At 38.9% G+C, this 15997-nt stretch overlaps 2 protein-coding genes across 2 annotated transcripts; one reads left to right on the top strand and one right to left on the bottom strand.

Moving 5' to 3' along the window:
* Positions 1-903: 903 nt before the first annotated feature.
* LOC117625574 lies at positions 904-4208 on the bottom strand. Its single transcript, XM_034357115.1, has 8 exons — positions 4191-4208; positions 2823-4133; positions 2420-2682; positions 2155-2317; positions 1971-2075; positions 1746-1886; positions 1473-1658; positions 904-1382 (listed from the first exon to the last, which is right to left on the bottom strand). The coding sequence occupies exons 1-8, from the start codon at positions 4206-4208 to the stop codon at positions 1185-1187; spliced, it is 2385 nt and encodes a 794-aa protein (XP_034213006.1). The 3' UTR covers positions 904-1184.
* Positions 4209-5393: 1185 nt separating this feature from the next.
* LOC117625573 (2-alkenal reductase (NADP(+)-dependent)-like) lies at positions 5394-7476 on the top strand. The gene is made up of 3 exons (XM_034357114.1): positions 5394-5582; positions 5983-6065; positions 7101-7476. Exons 1-3 carry the CDS (start codon positions 5394-5396, stop codon positions 7474-7476), a joined length of 648 nt encoding a protein of 215 aa, XP_034213005.1.
* Positions 7477-15997: the final 8521 nt, after the last annotated feature.

Genomic DNA, 15997 nt, shown 5'->3' with positions numbered 1-15997 from the left:
GATCCAATCATCGTTACTCACAACCATAAAAACTTGGCACGTTTCATGTTGAATTTGTTTATTTCTTATAAACAGTCGTGTCAATTTACCTGGAAGATGCGCCTCCTTGTTTTGATATCAGGAAGAGGGAATTCAATCTTCCTATCTATTCGGCCAGGACGAAGCAAGGCTGGGTCAAGACTCTCAATTGTATTTGTTGCCAAGATGACGTTGACATCTCCTCTTGAATCAAACCCATCTAACTGGTTCAGTAACTCCAACATGGTCCTCTGAATTTCACGTTCACCACCTGAATGGGCATCATACCTGCAGACAAAAGATCATCAGGAACATTTGATTAACAGTAATTTACAATCTTTTCATCAATGTTGAGCGACTTGCAGATGACCGCTTAACAGTGAATTACTAAGTATCATCTGTAGCAGCCGAATGGAGACTGTCTATGCAACTAAGTATCACAGTCTGATTAGGTTTCGAGTACAACAAAATCACAAACTAAATTGCCCACATTTCCCAAACCATTTATCAAAGCAAAATTCCAATTTCCTATCAACAAGAGCTAAAATTAACAAAACCAACATCAAAAACCCCAAAAACCCAATACCCCAATTACCTTATTATGCATCAAAATGGCACAACCAGGCTCGAGCTCGTCCTTATCTACAAAGGACAAAATCCCAACATAGTACTGAGGCCCAACCGAAGACGAAACAATGGCATGGTTTTTAGAAGAAGATTCTATATAATTTTAAATTCTAAACAAAAAATTTGATTTCATATTTGTAATTCGTTTGCTTCAGTTGTTTAGAACAAATCTGAAGTGCATCAACAATGAGTCTTGTTATGGTAATAAATCAATATTAACTTATATTGATTATATCTCAATTATATCTAAATACAAAGTAATAGAAATAAAATAGAATTATAGTGGATGAATCTTCAAACAAGACACATACCGTAGCAAACAAGTGAAACTAGGCGGTTCGATCTGGTCATGAAATGTTTCTATGTCGTCAAGAAAACCAAAATACCATTTCTAAGCGAATAATGGAATTACATCGTGTCATGCAATTGCACTTGCTATACTACAAAAGCACCCTGACTGTGCGCAAATAGGGATATATACATGCCATTACACCTAATTTGTACACTGTAAACCCTTATCACCTACTGTCAAAATGAATCTACTTTGCCTGGGAGCGTGTTATTGGCTTCCTTGCGATGGGATGATGAGGGATGAAGGGATCCTTCTGTTCGACCAACTTGTCAAGTTGTTCGTCGACAACTCTTCGAGCGGACTCCCTTACTTCCTTTAGACGCCGGTTTCTTGGGTTCTTCAGCAACGATAGTGCAATGCGAACGCGCTCACTTGCATGTTGAAACTGCAAATAAAAAACAGCCCGTCAAAGATATGATTAACAAAAATATCAGACATTTGACAAAAGCATGAAACGATATATATGCCGACTCACTTTATTTGAACCGTGTGATCTGCATTCAATGTCTTGTAGCCAATTCATAACGAACACACCACAATCGCATCCATTTACTTGTCTACGGGCCTTGTCAGTTCGCACAATGTTGAATTTTGCAAACTGCCATCCCTTTTCAAAATAGTTGACAATCTCCTCATTGTAAATGTGGTCCAACACTTTCATCTACAACACAATCAATGCAAATGAATTCTTAGTCGGGTTGTTAGGACAATAAAAATACAAACGGACCATTACGTCAATTAAACTTACAATTCGTTCTGCTTGTTGATAACGACCTGCGTTGTACTTAGGACCGGGGAGGCTATCCCATATTTCAACTTTTTTATCGCTAGGAAGCACCACAATCAAATACCAATGACTCCCGATTCGATCAAAAACGGGAATGAACATCTAGCAGCACAATGACTTACTTAGAAAAATATGCGTATACAAAAGCACACTAAAGATGTTCTAAATAACAACTTAAATTCTTACCTTCTCGCACTTCTTAAGCCCTACGGTGAACCGATTTGTGTTTTCCCTTCTCAGTTTGACAGCCAATTCGAAAAGTTGACCATCTCTTGTATTTTGAACTTGCTCCTACATTCACATATACTGTAAGCGTAAATTCATTTACCAAATGACAAACTATAACAGTATGCAAAATATGAATGCTTACCGCCATATATGTGGGGAAGTACCAATTCCCTGACCCCTTTTCTTGTAGATAATACACGTGTGCGTTGAGTACTCCATCATTAATCCACTCTTCGGGCCTCAAGCACATGAACTCACCTCTCGTGACATGATGTTTGTTTTCAATTTGAATTATAATTTCGTCACTACAACAGAAGAAGAAAGCAATTCTTATAATTAAATTCACGTGCGCAAGAACATATCAGGAATTTGGTCAATGGCATAATTCAACATTTGTAAGTAGTTACCTTGAAAGGTTGTTAGACCTAAAAATATAACTAAATAACTCTAAATCGGAGTCTTCTAAGTCCCCGGGTTTTAATTTGAAAGGCCCAATTTTCATCTTAGACGTCGTTGAATGCACAACCTTTCCTTTTGCGGTTGACGGGTCAACCCATGGCTCTCTACAAAGAACTCCTGGACGCCTTTCGCCCGTTCGACGTGTTTTAATTCGAGTTTCATCACCACGGGCCGGTTTTGTGAACTTCCTCTTTTCCACGCCAATTTTCAACTGCGGAAAAAGGAATTCGAATATTACATTTACGAAAAAGAAAAGTTAAGTATTTTACAACTATGTAAATAAATGCATGCTTAAAAAATCTAAAAGATAACAACAAACTCGATCTTCAAACTCCTAATCGGTCATCATACCTCGGGTTCACTGAAACTCTGTCCATCCGGTAATGGCATCCAAGTATTGTTTACATCAACTACACCTTTCTCCTTTAATTTGCTAGCTTCTTCACCCTTCTTCTTCACAACACTCTCACCACCTTGATCTCGTTCTTTCAGTGGACTGTCCTTAGTTTGATTTACATCTTCATGTCCCGGATGAAGATGTTGTCTTGCGTCTTTATTGAAGGAGCTCACTTGACTCATTACCTTGTCAGTGAATTCCAACATTGACCGCTGGACCTCCGCCTGTATTATCGGCCCCAAAGTTATAGCAAGTCCTTCAACTGATCGCTTCACCTCGGCCTGTATTATTGGCGCCAAACTGACTGCAACTTCTTGAACAATTCTTTCAAGGTTTACTCTCGACACTTCATTCGTTGGATTGTGCTTTGAAACTACCCGAACGGTTGGACTATCAAACCCACCTTGCTTTCTGACCCATATAATCATTTTCCACACCGACTTATTGTCCCATGACACAATGGGATCCAAAGACTTATCAACATATACTCCACCATGGAGAATTGAATCGAAATACAGTAGTTGGAGAAATAGTAGTGACCCATTTACATACAAAACTTTCTTTGCTTTGAACGACCTAATACCTTCACATAAGAAGTTGAATCCATGGTCGGCCCAGTTCTTAGTCTCTATCTTCCCTGGGATCGTCAAGAAAGTTAAATAGTTCCCCGTCACTGATGGTGAGGAGGTCGGGCAAAGTACAGTGCCAAGTGCGAACATCACAAATCGAACTTTAAAGTCCTCATCGGCATTTTCGCACTTTTCCAATTGTTCACCTAAATCCCTTACTAATAATCTCTTGCCATTTCCACCGAAACTTTTCACTAACTCTTTCACCTTTTCATCTTCTACCAGCCACTCAAGTTCAACAACCTCGCCGGTGTTCTTAAGACCCATAACACGCCCAAACTCAACGGCACTTATTCCAATCACTTTGCCGTGCAGTTGTATAGAAGACGTATCAGGATTGAACCTTTCAGTTAGAAATTTGCATAGTTTGCGGTGTAAACGAGTGCAACACAAAGATGCCACTTTACCAAACCCAATTTCATTAATTGCTAAGCGCTTCTGATTCGACAATTTTTCCACCGTCTGATGGAATCGATCCGGGCTGCATCTACTGGTAAAACCCTTCTCATTCAGTGAGACGTTTACTTGCCCACTTGATCCTTCTACTTGCCCACCCGATAAATCCAAGGCAGAGCCATATGTTGCCTTCTCTTGAGGGTTCAATTTCCTCCATTTATTAGCAATCTCTTCTCGTTCCTGAAACAAAAAAATTTCCTCATTAAAAGACCCTATTTAATAAAATAATTACTAAACTGCCCAATCCATTGCCATCTCTCACCTTTCTGTCCAACTTTGCATTTGCCTCTTTCCCCATTTCATGTCGTTGTTTTTTCCTGTAAATCATTTATTTTTAATCAATTAACCATCACAATATTAAGCAACCACATTTCCAATTTTAAGATGTACGCGTAACTTACATGAAATTAAAAAATGCATCTCGCCCAACTCTTGATTGTTGCACATTACTGTTGCCCTTGCGTTTTCCTTTTGCTGATCCCCTTTTTTTAGCTTCCATAACTTGCGCAAATCAAGCACAACTTACTATCATGCAATTGTCTGTAGCGCCGAGAATTTGAATACTAATCCAAAGCCTAATGCCCCCTAAACCCCATAAGCACCACAACATCACATTGCTTAATTAAAAACATACGGGGACCTGGATTTGCATACAGTAGCTTAGTAATTGCATATACTTATATGCAATTGCTCGATACTACTTGCAAGTGCATCAGCCCTCGATTATTACATTGCACAGATAATGCACACAACCCACCCATGCATTTCTCTATTGGGTCGGGATTCTTACTCATTTCAAATCCCAATACAAATCTTAACCAATCCTCACATTACACTTTCGGAACACTTTAATCCCCATAACAAATTATTCTAAAGCACAGTCAAAGCTACCTACATACCACGAAATCACCTGAGTTGCATAATTTGAAACAAAAACTATATACTGTCATTGCATTCAATGACTTGGATTTGCATACAGGCTATTAGTAATTGCATATAGAGATATGCAATTGCATATTTAGCTATGCAATTGCATTTTGAGCTATGCAATTCCACGAACATTACAACTATGGGGTTTGGAAATACGTGCATACTTTGGAAAAAAAAACTATATAGAGAGATATGCAATTGCATGAACATTACAGCCATCAATGTCAGATACCCACTTCACCTCACGCCACTTTCAGAATCACAAACCCACCACAATTAAATCTTACACAATCAGAGCCCTCATGGGTATTTATATATACAATCAGATCAAGAGGCACTATAACAACCCATCAGAAATGCAGAGTGGGAAAAGAAATACAAAATTTGAATCATTAATTTCTGGAATTGTTAAATGAAAAAACTGAAACAACAATTCAAAATCACTAGAAGAATAAATTAAATAGAACCATCAATTACACATAACGAAAATCAACACACGAACTTACCGAGATGGAGGAAGCGGCTGGAGAAGACGAAGTGGGTTTCTGGGTTTTGGCTGAAATCTGCTCCTCAGATGGAGAAGACGAAGTGGGGGGAGCTTCTTCAGGCTGTAGGAAGCTGTGCAGCTATGAATTCACCGAAATACAGCTGTGGCTGTGCAAAGCTATGGAGGAGGAGATAGACAGACGAAATCGATCTGTGCAAAGCTAGGTTTTGAACGAGCAGGCCTTTTTTTTTTTCCTTAGTTCTGTGCAAAGCTAGGTTTTGAACGAGAGGAGGAGATAGACAGACGAAATCGATCTGTGCAAAGCTAGGTTTTGAACGAGAGGAGGAGATAGACAGACGAAATCGATCTGAGCGGGCCTTTTTTTTTTCCTTAGTTCTGTGCAAAGCTAGGTTTTGAACGAGCGGGACTTTTTTTTTTTTTTCCTTTAGTTTAACTGGTTAACCAAAACAACCGGTTTTCATTGTTTTTAAAAAAAGGCCACGTGATGGGCTGTACGGGTGCACCCAGTGCACCACAGACAAACTCTTAGATGAGTATTTTATTTAGATGAAAAGTGATTCATTCCTTTCCTTTATGGATTCATCTTGTTAGGTTGATCTATTGAAGAATGAGCTTGGATTTGATGAGGCTTTTAACTATAAAGAAGAGGCTGACTTGAATGCGGCTTTCAAAAGGTACATATGAGTAATGATAGAGAGATTACATTTATAAACCCTAGCGTACCATGAATATAATGAGTTTCAACTCTATTAGACAAGTGGTTAGTTGACATGTGGTATATAAAGCAGTCTACAAATGTGATCTCCCTATCATTTTCTGTAACATATTTATTATGTTATACTAGTTTCCTTTAGTAAGAAAAGAAAGGAAAAAACGATTATTAAGAATTTGTGTGTTGTTAGGGTTCGTTATTGGGCTGGGCCAACTCAAAAAATTTGGGTTCGAGCCAAGACCTCATAGGCCTAAATGGGCCAGACTTTTTGTTAAAAAGTCTTTTCAATCTTTTTGTTACACATTTCGTTTTTTCAAAAGTGATGGATATAGAGTATTCTCTTAAACAATAGTATAGATTACTATATAATTTAAGAAAACAAAAATATAATAGCCAAACTTTTTTACTAAACCTAGACCAATAACCAATATATTTAAAAAATATTATACCTAAAAATGAAACTTATGATGTGCAATTTGTGCCTTAATTAACTTATATCCCAAATTAGGATTGACATCATGAAAATTAAAGCAATTTGTGCCTTTAAAATTAATAAGCCCAGAATAAGCTTTCAAATTCTTTATTGAACCGTTAAATTTGAACTTGACAAAAAAGGGGCACTAAGAGATATAGTGCATATATTGCTTGTTTGTTACAAAATTTTAGACAACACTGAAAAAATTAACTTAATTTATAACATGCGTAAATAAAATAAAAAGTTTATTAGTTTATCATACATATTACATTATTTTGATTAAGTATAAAATGAGGTTAGGGAATGCATCAATTAATCTTTAAAAAATGAAAAGCATAAGCGGGCGGGCCGAGCGGGCCTAACCATCTTGCTAGGCCGGACTTTGACCCATCAAGCCACGGACTACCCACTTCGGAGCCGCGGGCCAAATGATGATCCTTATATGTTGTATATGATGCTTTGAAGCTTGAGCTTTCTTGAGTGAAGGATAAATTTTCTTTGTAATTACCATACACTTGCCAGGTATTTCCCTGAAGGCATTGATATTTACTTTGACAATGTTGGAGGCAAAACGCTAGACGCAGTGCTCCTCAACATGAGAGTCCATGGCCGCATTGCTGTATGTGGAATGATCTCACAGTACAATCTTGATCAAGCAGAAGGGGTAACAAATTTGATGCACCTTGTGTACAAACGTATCCGCCTCCATGGATTTTCGGTAAGAGATCACTATCACATCCATCCGAAATTCGTGGAGTTTATGCTGCCTTACATTAGGCAAGGAAAGATTGTTTATGTGGAAGACATAGTTGAAGGCCTTGAGAGTGGTCCAAGAGCGCTGGTTGGACTTTTTAAGGGTCTTAACTTTGGAAAACAAGTAGTTGACGTCTCTGCATGAATAAGTTGTTTTGTCAATCGATTTGGTGTGCTTGTGTTTCTAACCGCTATAACTTTGTTAAGTGGCTCTTTGGTTTTATTTTTATGTTTTTGGATCCTTTTTGGGATTGCATATGTTAAGTGGTGCACTTTGTCATACAGAAGATATTCATCAATAATAAGGGCTAATTTAGGATTGTTGTCACTTTTAAAAAAAGATGCTTCTGTTGTGTTTTAGAAATAATGAGCTGTAAAGTAGTTCCATGCTTGTTAAACAATATTTTTAAAGTGTTGTTAGTATAAAAAGTTATGTCACAACCGTTTGGTAAATTTTGATATAATACTAGTAATTGTTGATAATGACTAAAACATACATGATATGTCAAAAGTGTTACATGGTAACTATGTGGTGGTGGTGGTGGTGGTGGTATAGGTGAAGGTTGAGTTGGTGGTGGTGGTGGAGGTGGTGGTGGGTGGTGGGGGTAGTGATGTTAGTACATGTGGTGGTGGTTTGTAGTGGTTGTGGTGGTATAGGTGGAGGTGGAAGTAGAGGTGGAGTTGGTGGTAGAGGTGGTGGATGGTGGTAGTGGTAAATGTCAAATCGAGGTACGAGTGATCAAATAAGTGTACAATAAAAGTTCTTGGGAATTAGATTGATAACAGTGTTTTACGAATCATATTTAACAAGAAAATTGGGACATATTTTCACATTTATTGAGTTACTGTGGAACTTTATAGCCCATATGGGTCACATAGGATAATCAAGTCGGCAATAAAGCTTGGGTGGTATGACATCCTCTATAGGCCTAGAAGTGTCATATAAAGGCACAAGGTTTGGCAAATTCTGTAGTTGAATTACCACATCGACTTATAGAGGTGTGCTACGGGCACCAACTTAAATACCAATTTAATGATACCAACCTATGTGGCAAATGACATGACAATTTATGTCATATGCCACATCATTTTTTTTTATTAGTTAAATTTTAACAATTTTTTTGTCAGAATTAACTTAATTATTTAGTTTAAAATAAATAAATTATGCTCCACGCCTCCCTTCCTTCTCGGATCTACTACCATGGCCTCCTTCCTCCCCAACTTGTATGCCCTTATTATTAAGCACATTGAATTTGGCTTTCAGGGTGTGACATATTTTTACCAATCCCATGAAGCTTTTCTTATCTTTGAATGCTTAAGTGCTAACCATTGTGTGTTTCCCTTGCTTTAGGAAGATTGCCTCACTCAGCAAGAATGTATGGTGAGGTGTTTGTGAATGGTGCAAAATCGGTACATGTACATGGCCACGACACCGATATATAAATGAGAAGAGAATTCCTTGGTCAGTATCAATATTGCGAAACTGTTGCAGCATTGAAGGGTTGTGTGAACTCCTCGATTTCAAGAGAAGTCGAATATTGCTTGATGTGGAAGATGGCTCAAACTAATAAAAATGAGGAAAACGGATTGTACCAACAAAAATATGGCAGATGGCCAGAATCAATATAACCATGGTAAGATTTGGGAAGTGAGGCCATGGCAGATTCGGAGAGGGAGGGAGGCCATGGCAGATCTATAAAGGAATGGAGAAACAAATCATACCTCTTCCCTTCTCATACCAGAACTCATCATACACACCCAATCGATTTTGAAATATTACATAAAAGTTGTGATGGCGCTGGAACTGCAGATTAAGAACGTTTTTTATATGCTTCCCACGAGCATTTAGACAAACCCTTAGAGGGCGAGTGACATCATAACCTTCTCAACTTACCAAAGAAAGACCTCCTTCCGAAGTGGTAACCACTTGCTGATGCTCCCAACTACAGAACCTAGTTTCCATGAACACGTGTCACCTCCACAATAGTTTGCACAAAGTCCCACATTGAAACTTTGTGCAAAACTCCCATTTCCAAAGAACAGTGCCAAAGGAAAAAGGGGTAACTACTTTTCACATTTACTGTTACTCTGCCAAAATTACCACATATACTCGCTAACTTAAGCAATGGAGAGCCTTCGGCAGGTACAACACCGGTGTCCGAAGCTTGACGATCCCTTCTTCCTTGTTTCCTTCTGCAAGATCCCTCCATACCGAAGGTCCACAACCTTCTCCCCTGCTGAAGATTTAACACTCCATTATCTAAGTTAACCCTCTGAAAAAAAGCATCAACACACGCAGCACTCATTATCTTTCAACAATCTGATTATCTTACACTAGTTAATTTATAGGTTGTTTGATAACCATTTCAATTTTAATTTTTAGTTTTAATTTTAATTTTTTGTGAAAATTGAAAACATGTTTGGTATTAGATTTTGTTTTCAAATTTAAAAAGAGTGAAATCTAGTTTTCAAATTTTAAAAAAGTGAAATCTAGTTTTCAAAATCACCTTTATTTTTTAAAACAACTTGGAAGTTGTTTGGCTAAAGGTTAGTCAGCTGGGAAGGTTGTTAGCTGACGTGTCATTATGGTTAGATTGTTAGTATAATCCACGTGATTTCTGCTGTAGTATAAAGTCTGTAATCCCATGTGTATTGGATTCATGAAATGAGAAATACAAAAAGCAAAAGTAATAATTTCTCTAAATTCCTCTCTATGAATATTCTAGAACTCTCTGTCTTCTTCTTCCTTCAGCTTTGTTAGCATGGTATCAAGAGCCTAGGTTCGATCCTAATCCCTATGTGCCTTCTCAGTTCTGCATTTGATCTCCTTCTATTTCTCTGCGTTTGCTCTTCCTCTATTTCGATTCTCATATCCTAATCTGAAACCTAATCTCTACTTCCTTTGATTTCTCTACAACAATCTGAAACCTAATTCTCTGAAAACTTACGGTTTTTATCCCAATCTGAAACCTAATTTCTGCAAATTCTCAATCTGAAACCTAATCTCTACTTCCTTCATTTTCTCTGCAACAATGACTTCTTCTTCTCTGAAAATTGACGGTCTTCTTGGCATGGTGACTCTCCGTCTCAAAGAGGACAACTTCTTGAAGTGGCGATATCAACTGGAATCTGTCCTTGAAGGTCATGATCTTTTTGGTTATTTCGATGGATCTGTAATTCCTCCGCCGAAGTTTGCAATTCTGGACGAAGACGGTGTTACTTCCGAAGTCACCACAACGTATAAGGAATGGCTAAAGATTGACAGAGCCCTACTCAGTTTCTTGATCGCGACGCTATCCGATGATGCCATCGAATATGTAATTGGGAGCAGGACCTCTCATGATGCCTGGTTAAGCCTTACAGATCGGTACGCCACTGTCTCTAGAGCTCGAATCAATCAACTTAAGACTGAGCTCCAAACAGCTCAGAAAGGTGGAGACTCCATTGATAAATTCCTCCTTCGTCTCAAGCACATCAAGAATCAGTTGGCGATCGCTAGCGTTCCGGTATCGGATGATGATCTCATGATTTCAGTGCTCAATGGCCTTCCTTCTGAGTAATACATGATAAAGACTGTCCTTGTGGCTCGTGAAACATCAATATCTTTCAAGGATTTTCGTACTCAACTTCTTGCTGCAGAACAAGCTGCTGAGGCTCGAGTTTCATCTATTCATTCACCAATGGTGGCAATGGTTAGTCGGACATCACCTGTTATTCCTAATCCTGGTGCTGGTATTCTTCCTACACCTCAATCTGCATCTTTTTCCTCTCATAGTGGTCACTCTGTGCAAACTCGTTCCTCTGGTCCTATTTCTCATACTGGCCGAGGAAATTTTACTGGCATTCGCTCTTTCACTCGTGGTGGTGGTTTTCAAGCCTCACGCTCATCTTCTCCCGGATACTTCAAAACTGGCATTGTCCCTGAATGCCAAATCTGCCAAAAACGTGGACATACAGCGGTGAACTGTTACCATAGGAACTCTTCCTCACAGCATTCAGCATCTTCCTCCGTTATTGAGTGCCAAATCTGTGGCAAACGTGGTCATGGTGCCCTTGACTGTTGTCATCGCTCAAACTATGTCTACCAAGGCTCTTCTCCTCCTGCTACACTCACAGCCATGACAGCTCAAGCACCTTTCTCTAATGAGTCTGTCTGGATTGCTGACAGTGGGGCGAGTCATCACATGGTGCCAAGTATTACTCATTTGGACTCTGCCTCTCCATGTACTACTACAGATCGCGTTACCGTTGGAAATGGGGCAGGTTTGCCTATTGAGCATATTGGCCATGCACATGTTTCTAGTGCTTCTTCTACATTACAACTGCCGAATGTGTTTCATGTCCCTCAACTCACTGTTAAACTACTCTCTGTGCATCAACTATGCCACGATAATAATTGTTCTATCCTATTTGATCAATATGGTTTTTGCATACAGGACCAGTTCTCCAAGAGAGTGCTTCTCAAGGGCAGGAGCAGTAATGGATTGTATCCAATTCCCAGTGCATCCCAGCTCTCTTCTCCGTCTCCGGCTGTAGCATTTCTTGGTCAGCAAATAAAGTCTTCAATATGGCACAGTAGGCTAGGACATCCTACTAATGACATTGTTCATACTATGCTCAAGTCTGCCAATTTACCTATTCTAGTAGATTCCCCAATGCATGTTTGTCCTCACTGTTTGAGTGGCAAAATGCACCAATTACCATTCTCATCTACCCATGTTAAGGCTTCTTTTCCTTTTCAAAGGGTTCACAATGATGTATGGGGCCCTTCTCCTTGTAAATCCACAGATGGTTATCAATATGTGTGATTTTCATTGATGAATACACTGGTTTCACATGGTTGTATCCCTTGTTTGCTAAATCTGAAGTGTTTACAAAGTTTACTCATCTTTCTGCTTATGTTGAGAATCAGTTTTCTACCTCCATTAAGTGTTTGCAGAGTGATGGGGGTGGGGAGTATATGAGTAATCAATTCAAGGATTTTCTCCTTACTCACGGAGTTATTCATCAAGTTTCGTGTCCTTATACTCCTCAGCAAAATGGTCTAGCTGAGAGAAAGAATAGACATTTGGTTGAAACTATGATTACTTTGTTAGCTGCAGCTTGTCTTCCTCAACAGTTTTGGTTTCATGCAATTGCACATGAGGTGTTTCTGATCAATCGAATGCCCAGTAAAGTTTTAGCTCATCAATCCCCATATTTTCGGCTTTTCCATACAATGCCAGATATTCAGCATCTTCGGATATTTGGAACTGCTGTTTATCCTTGTTTGAGAGCCACAAATTCCAATAAACTTCAACCTCGATCTACTTTATGTGTGTTTCTTGGATATATGGCGGGATACAAAGGCATTCTTTGTTACAATGTTCTTACTAGAAAGATGGTTATATCTAGAAATGTGGTTCATGATGAAACTGTGTATCCTTTTCAACCTATTATAACATCAAAGTCTGTTACTTGTTCAATCTCAGCTAGTAATTCTTCTTCTGCACCAGTTCTAGTTCCCTCAGTCTTAGCTTCCCCGAGCCTTCCTCTTCCCACAGATCCTGACATCTCATCTCCTTTAAATCCTCTTAATACATCCTCTGCCCAGGTTTCTTTGCCTGTTATGTCTGAGCATCAATTCGAGGTGTTATTACCACCAGGTTCAAGGCCTGCCTCTCCAAGTATAAATTCAGAATCTTCTTCCTTCACACCTTTACCTGCAGCAAACTCTCATCCTATGCAGACTAGATCTAAATCTGGGATACACACACCAAATCCTTTTTCCGACTATCATTGTTATAGCACTAGTTTGCCGGATGCTTTAGAGGAGCCTACTAGTTATCGAGTCGCTTCTTATTCCTCCGAATGGACTAAGGCCATGCAAGATGAAATCGATGCTCTTCATATGCAAGGAACTTGGGACTTGGTGCCTCCTCCAGTGAATAAGAATGTGGTAGGTAGTAAGTGGATCTATAAGATAAAGAGGAATTCAGATGGGACTGTAGCCAGGTACAAAGCAAGGTTGGTGGCTCAAGGTTTTAGCCAAGAGCCTGGATTTGACTACTCAGAAACTTTTAGTCCAGTTGTGCGCCACTCTACTGTCCGAATTATTTTTAGCTTGGCAGCCATGCATGGGTGGAAGTTAAGGCAATTAGACATTAAAAATGCATTTCTTCATGGAGATTTGGATGAGGAAGTGTATATGAAACAACCTCAAGGGTTTGAAGATCCTAAGCAGCCTCAATCTATTTGTAAATTAAGGAAATCTCTGTATGGGTTAAAACAAGCACCAAGAGCATGGAATGCTAAGTTCACAGGATACCTTCCAGCCCTTGGTTTCAAAATGTCTCAATCAGATCCGAGTTTGTTTGTTAAACACACTGGATCAGATGTTCTAGCTTTACTTTTATATGTCGATGATATTATCTTAACAGGTTCAAGTGATGCTCTCATTCAAGAGGTTATTGATGATTTGTCCTCAGTGTTTGAATTGAAAGATCTGGGGTTGTTGACTTACTTCTTAGGTCTACAAATTTCTTATCCCAGCTCAGGTGGTATCTTTGTGAATCAGTATAAGTATGCCAAGGAGTTGTTAGCTAAAGCAGGCATGACTCAATGTAAAGCTTGTTCCACTCCCTGTAAACCATATTCCCAGGTACTTAGCACAGATGGTGAATTGTTAAAAGATCCAACGTTGTATCGTCGTTTAGTAGGAGCATTGCAGTACCTTACTTTTACAAGGCCTGATATTGCCTTTGCTGTGAACTCTGTCTGCCAATACATGACAGCACCTACAGATTCTCACTTCTTTCAGGTTAAGCGTATCTTGAGATACCTACAAGGTACTCTGCAATATGGCATCAAATTTTCCCCTGGACCTATGCAACTTAGCGCTTTTAGCGACGCAGATTGGGCTGGAGATGCTTCTACACGCAGGTCAACTACAGGCTTTGTAGTATTTCTTGGAAATAATCCAATTTCTTGGCAGTCCAGGAAGCAAGGCTCGGTCTCTCGCAGCTCTACGGAAGCCGAGTATCGAGCATTAGCCAATACAGCAGCTGATGTTGTTTGGATTCGTCAAGTGTTGGCTGATATGCATGAGTTTCTGCCTGAGCCTCCTTTACTACACTGTGACAATCTCTCTGCCTTAGCTTTGAGCTCAAATCCAGTGTTTCATTCACGAATCAAACACTTAGATATTGATTTCCACTTCATCCGAGAACGTGTCCAGCGTAAAGATTTTCATGTGCAGTATATACCAACCGATGATCAAGTTGCTGATGTGTTCACAAAGGGATTACATGGTCCTGTATTCTCAAAGCATTGTATCAATCTCAGACTGGGTCGCCCAGCTGAGATTGAGGGGGGATGTTTGGCTAAAGGTTGTTAGCTGACGTGTCATTATGGTTAGATTGTTAGTATAATCTACGTGATTCCTGCTGTAGTATAAAGTCTGTAATCCCATGTGTATTGGATTCATGAAATGAGAAATACAAAAAGCAAAAGTAATAATTTCTCTAAATTCCTCTCTATGAATATTCTAGAACTCTCTGTCTCAAGTGTTCTATGTTTTTTTTTTTTTTTTTTTTGGCACTATTGTTTGTTGGAGTGTTACTTGACTTTCCTTGCACACCAAGGTTTCCCATATTAACTCAGGCATAGATTGGAATTGATTTCCTACTCTAAATAGTATTAGAAGTTATTAATTACCTTACTTGGCCTTCAAGGAATATTGTATTATAAATATGGCCTTCTACAAGGAGAAGAATACACAGAAAATTCTCACCACAATTACTCTTTCATAATTTTAGCATTATTTCATTCATAAGTTTCACATCACCACACATGAAATGCACTCCGGTTACCAAAAGTCGGAATTTGGGACCTCCCAACTTGGACTTGGTCGCTCAATTCGTGCTTTTGGCCACAATCCCAATCCAAACCTCGTCAACTCCATGTCCAAAGGTCACAAAAATATAATCATAATTTTAAAAAATTCACCAAAAAATATTACGAATTTTTTGTCATTCCTGCTTTAACTTTACCTTTTGTTTTCAAATGTTGACCCGACCCAACCCAACTCTCAATGCCCGAAGGGTTCTTTCGTGTAGTTAAGAGTTGGGTTTTCCAAGGTGGGTCTATATTGATTCGCATAGGGTTGCGGCATATCTGTGGGTAAGATACTGATCTCAAAGTAGTAAAGGCTGAACTAAAAGGCTAAATGGGAAAAGGAATACTTTCTTTTCTCTTCCTCAAGAAACATGCATCCTCGCCACAAGAGAGGGAGAGTTGCTTGGTATTTTGCTAAATAAAATAAAATAATTAATAATTGAAAATCGAAAATGTTTGAAAAGTGTAAGAACCCAAAACAAAATATCTAAAACGAAAGAAAATATCTAAAAAGTGAAGAAAATATCTTTTAGCGAAAGGACCAAATTGCCCTCGCATATTTTAATAGGGGAAAATTTGACTTTTTAATCGAGAAAGAATTTGGGAATTTCGCCTGCGCCATTGCGTAGAGCGCGGCGAAAGGAGTTCGTAGACACGGAGTAGACCAGAATCGGAACTGTAACGAAGAAGTTATGGTCTAAAAACCGCGAAGGGCAAAATGGTAATTTGGTCAAAAAGTCAGATTTTTATAGCTCTCTCTCTCCTCTCCCCCGTCAGCCTTTCTCTCTCAT

This window comes from Prunus dulcis, chromosome 4 (genome assembly GCF_902201215.1).
Source record: "Prunus dulcis chromosome 4, ALMONDv2, whole genome shotgun sequence".
NCBI lineage: Eukaryota > Viridiplantae > Streptophyta > Magnoliopsida > Rosales > Rosaceae > Prunus > Prunus dulcis.
The sequence above is the reverse complement of the archived record's forward strand: the minus strand, read 5'-3'. Positions and strand labels throughout refer to the sequence as shown.